This window comes from Anneissia japonica, unplaced genomic scaffold, assembly GCF_011630105.1.
Source record: "Anneissia japonica isolate Jap-2015-1 unplaced genomic scaffold, ASM1163010v1 scaffold287815_len30859_cov117, whole genome shotgun sequence".
NCBI classification, from domain to species: domain Eukaryota; kingdom Metazoa; phylum Echinodermata; class Crinoidea; order Comatulida; family Comatulidae; genus Anneissia; species Anneissia japonica.
This window is the reverse complement of record NW_022715801.1, coordinates 9,712-14,902: the sequence shown is the minus strand read 5'-3', so window position 1 is coordinate 14,902 and position 5,191 is coordinate 9,712. Positions and strand designations below refer to the sequence as shown.

The 5,191-nt window shown below is 35.6% G+C and overlaps 1 protein-coding gene and 1 long non-coding RNA gene across 2 annotated transcripts in view; one reads left to right on the top strand and one right to left on the bottom strand.

The window, feature by feature from the left end:
* LOC117109370 overlaps positions 1-1,140 on the bottom strand; it is a 1,891-nt gene extending 751 nt beyond the window's left edge. Inside the window, exons 1-2 of the long non-coding RNA XR_004445515.1 lie at positions 1,005-1,140; positions 367-441 (exon numbers count right to left, since the gene is read on the bottom strand). This is a non-coding gene — a long non-coding RNA (uncharacterized LOC117109370). The remainder of the gene's footprint in view (positions 1-366; positions 442-1,004) is intronic.
* The window catches only part of LOC117109369, an 8,901-nt gene extending 4,677 nt beyond the window's left edge, over positions 1-4,224 (top strand). Inside the window, exons 9-10 of the mRNA XM_033251679.1 lie at positions 3,775-4,115; positions 4,210-4,224. Of these exons, the coding sequence (XP_033107570.1) occupies positions 3,775-4,115; positions 4,210-4,224 (356 nt within the window). The remainder of the gene's footprint in view (positions 1-3,774; positions 4,116-4,209) is intronic.
* Positions 4,225-5,191: the final 967 nt, after the last annotated feature.

Sequence of the window (5,191 nt, the reverse complement as noted above, 5' to 3'; positions counted from 1 at the left end):
GGTTAGCACAATGTACAAACACCACGGTTGAGTTCGATATGAAGTTTAATAAATATCTCTTATTCGATTCTGGAATGCAGAAAAGAATTATCAAATATGTATAAAAGTAAACAGCATAACAAAATAACATTCAGATTCCAAATTAACCTTTGACTGCACATTATAACCTTCATTTCTCCTTTAAACACCAGCTTTATCAATATTCATAATCATAACAACATGAGATTCAGGTATAGCTTAACAAGTAGAACCTTTTGATTAATTAACGTATTGAATATGCTATAAATGTACATGACTTTCATAAAACAATCTGTAATCAAAATATATTTCTGAAATATTACTCGCAATGTTAACCGTTAAACTTACTATTTTGCCGGGTATAAGTACATTCAGGTCAGCCGGTACAAGTTACAGTATATGAAACAATATATGAATCATAGCCTAAAGAAATAACATAATTAATTACTAAAAGTAACATAAATACATGGTGAAATAAAATTGCAATATTAAGGGCACATTTAGCAGATTACCATCATTTCCTTATAAACTATCTGGTTAGCCCTAAGGCTCAAAGGAATTGGTACAGAACAAAAGATTATCTCAATACACTGTTAATCTGCTACTCAGCATCAATTGGCTATCAAATCTCAAATCGGAATCACTCAAGCGTGACGCACAAAAAGTAAAATAGAGTTCTTGATTCAACAGGTCAATCAATATGATTCTAAGTTACACAATAATTCCAGTAGGAGATAAAAATAAGTTTGGATATATACCTAGAACAGCATAGAATAACCTATGACGGATAAGTTAAATCATAATGTATTCAGGTCTAACATAGCATGACAATCAAACAATCAAATACTTTTCATTAGGCCTAAGCCTATAGCATTCAAAATGGCAGCCTATACAATTTAACACATGTTCAATGTCAATCTTGCCATTAAATACATAATACTAAATGCTATGAACAAATGAAAACAAGTATAGTTTCATAGACTTACATTCATCATTTCAGCTTTAACTGACTACGTTAAACAGCATTTTACAGAAAATTTAATCAGTTTTCTGGACAGCTCAACAAAAACATGTTCACTCTAGCTTCATCTGGCTTGGCTGTGCTTCCAAATAGCGAGGGCGCTACACAAAACCAATAAGTGGCGCTTTAAGAGCACTAATTACCATTTTAAGATTATACCAAATCTTACATAAAGAAAATTTGAAGATACTGTATGGGGAACCCCTAAAACATACATTAAATACAATGAATAAGAGCAAAGAGTATTGAATAGCAAGAGGTCCGACTTCCCTGATTTTGGGTAGTTGCTCAACAGGTTCAGCCGAGGGGCCGTGGCTTGTATGGTGACACGTCATGTATAAATTATACCGTCTACCTAAAACCATCGCACATACACCGTGTGTCCAATGTGACGTTAGCGAGGCGGGCTGAGGCTTAGTTTGTGCATAGGTTTCTGCTGCTGCTACGGCCGGGTGACGGACGATCGGGGGCCCAAGCGACATCGAGTCCATTTCCAGACGATTTGGCCTAAAGTATGGACGATCGTGTCGGTCTAGGCACCTCTAAGCCTGCACTAGGTCTGACCAGGATGCCTCTTCAGTAGGCTGAGGCGCAGCCTAGGCAAGGCATACTCCATGGTCCTAGACTAGTGCTTCCAGCAACCCGCAGCAGTCTGTCTGGCGGCGCCAGCGGGGCCGGAGGACAATGGGGCTTAAGCCCCACCCCATCGGACAAGTCCAGGGCCGCCGGCCGAACTCGTCGGGCAGTTGGACCATTAAAAAAAAAAATTAAATATAGGCCTACACCAAACTATGTCTTTCACACTGCTAAGGGCCATTTTCGGCCGTCCAGCTCCCTATTTTTAGAAAAATCTTATCTCCCAAACCCTCCCCCTCCTCATACAAGCTCAATCCCCCTGTTGGACAGCTTAGCGCCTGTCTCTTATACACATCTAGATGTGTATAAGAGACAGATAAACTNTCTAGGCCCTTAAGCCTATGCAGAATGTGGCCCTAGGCTACTAAAGAGTAGGCCTAATTGTTATTTAATACATTACTTTACACAATATAAATTGCAATACAGACATTGGAAAGTTAATATATTTAATTTAATTAAATATTTAACATTCTGTTCCCCTTTTCTTTTTGTGTAATATAGCCGGCAATTTTGTGAAACACTAAAAAGTAATAAATCTTAACTTCAGCAGTTATGTTGTAATACAAGTTGTAATTTTAATTTATTAGGCCCATTTTCTCTTCCAGTAAGATAATTTGTTCATAGGATTAGGTTGGAAAATCCACAGACTAAGTACAACATTGTAGTACTAGTAGTATAGACCATTGAATTGTTTTCATTTCTTTCTGTGATTGCGACCTAATCCCTACCGCTAAAATATAGGCATATATATTATTTCACTATGTGTAGACCCCATAAATTGATAAATGTTCCAGGGATCCTAATTTTGGAAAGAAAATTACACAGGGAAAACTTATTTTTTCTTACATTGGTTGTACTATGGAGTTGTGTTTTGCTATGCTGTGCGATAACTATAACTGAAAGACCAACTATAGCTGAAATTATGAATGACGTCAACATACGAAGCCACGCCCCTCGGTTGAACCCGTTGTATTTAGCAACTACCCTGATTTTGTATGCACGCAATGGAACATACTGCCACGTGATGGGGGCGCCCTATTAGATTTAAGTTTTAAGGACACGCCCCTTCGTTGAGTTGGACCTCTTGTAGTTCTATAGTCTTTTATAAGAGGAATAATCTTCATGCACTTATCGCATTGTTCCACTTGATGTTTCTTGGTTCATATTATTTTTTCAAATTATTTTTTCCTTAACTTTGTTTAGATAATTACTGTTTTTAGATAATTATAAAATAAAAAACTACCTGAACTGATTGTGGTGGACCCAGCATCACTATACATTCTAATTCCACAGCCTTGTCAAATAATTCTGTTACATTTCTAGTACCTAATGTCTTATATGCGGGCAAAATCCTAATACCACAGCCTGGACAAATAATTCTGTTATATTTCTAGTGCCTAATGTCTTATATGCAGGCAAAAATCCTAATTCCACAGCCTTGTCAAATAATTCTGTTACATTTCTAGTACCTAATGTATTCTATGCAGGCAAAAATCCTAATTCCACAGCAAGGTCAAATAATTCTGTTACATTTCTAGTACCTAATGTCTTATATGCAGGCAAAAATCCTAATTCCACAGCAAGGTCAAATAATTCTGTTACATTTCTAGTACCTAATGTCTTATATGCAGGCAAAAATCCTAATTCCACAGCCTGGTCAAATAATTCTGTTACATTTCTAGTACCTAATGTCTTATATGCAGGCAAAAATCCTAATTCCACAGCCTTGTCAAATAATTCTGTTACATTTCTAGTACCTAATGTCTTATATGCAGGCAAAAATCCTAATTCCACAGCCTGGTCAAATAATTCTGTTACTTTTCTAGTACCTAATGTCTTATATGCAGGCGAAGGACTTCATAAATTGTATGGAAGAGAATTGTAAACTTCACAATTTTTTTTTATTAGAATTATATTATTATAATTATTTACTGTATGATTTGTAGGGATGCTTGTAATAATTAATAATATAATAACAAACAATTTACTCCCGGCAACTGTGAAAATATGAATTTTAATATTGAAATATATATTTATGAAAAATCTGCATTTAAATAATGCAAATGGAAAATGATATAAATATTGAATGTATTTCATAGCATTCTCAGATAAGAAGTTGCGAGAGCTAAAAACTATTGTCTCACAATGGTATGACAGCAACAAATGTGTTCCTTTGCTGAAAGTGTTGTTCAGAGATAAGATGGACAATTACGAGCTATCACCAGAAACTCACACGATGGACCTGCTGAATATATTATTTGAACGTGGTCATCTGAGCTCACAGAATCTTGGACTCCTGTGTGATACTATTAGCATAACCAAACAGTTTGGTCTTTTATCGAAGATTAAAGAAAAACTGCCATCATTCCCAGATGTGGAGGAAGGAACCATTTCAAAAAGATTCACATCTCACAGACAAAGGCTAATGAAATTTGGAATGGTACTGACCCCAGATAATGTGACGCAGATCGATCAATCGTATAATACGCCTCCTAAGAAGTATAAAGACGGCTGGAGTATGATCAACGATCTAGAAGACCAACAGATAATCAGCGAAAAAAATATGAAGGAATTCACTGATTCGCTGAAAATCCTTGAGCTCAGTTTGGTATTAAAAGCACTAACAGAAGGTATTTATTTATTTTATTCATTAATTTATTTAAGTTGTGCAGGTATAGAGTCAGATGCACTAAGATTAAACATTAAAGCTGCAGTAAATTTAGCAAGTCAAACCATGGGGTTCACCGATAATTTTGACTTAAGATAGCATGAAATAAACTCAGAAAAATTAGGTACTGAAGATGATAAACAAATAAAATTAGATTTTATTAAGCGTGTTTAGCAAAATAATCATAATTATTTAAAAATACAATTGGATTTGTTTTTCACAGCGTAATTAACTTCCTTGTGATGTCGGAACTCAGCTGATGATGTTTTTGGTGAAGCCAAGCCAAACTAAAAGATTCCGATGTTGGTACATATTCTTGATTGAAGTGAAAAGAAATAAAATATTTAAGCAGAAAACTTATATCAATATATTTGTCATTACATTGATGATGAAGTTGATTTGGCACTACTGTAGTTCTTACTAAAAAGACGTCTGGGTAACACCAGATATGCCAGTCGTCATCAAGCCTGCAAATCTAATTCGTATTTATCAGTACAGTATCTGAAACAATCATTTTGTCAAAATCACAATGCAGGAAGTTTGATCAAGGCTGGCGAAATCTGACAGACTACCAAATGAAGTCAGGCGGAGATTCCAGAGAAATAAAAGCATTTAAGAAATTACATAATGCATGGATAGCCAGTCTAACATACAGTACTTACCTGATTACGTCAGTACATACAGCTGGTACACCAAGTTCCCCCCCCCCCCACCACTTCACACACACACACACACACACATGCAAAATAGTACATGGATCACAATGTTAGTATTGTAACATAAATGATTGCAATACGCATGTAATAATGTCGTCATCACAGTATAGGCCTAGTTGTATAGACATTCAA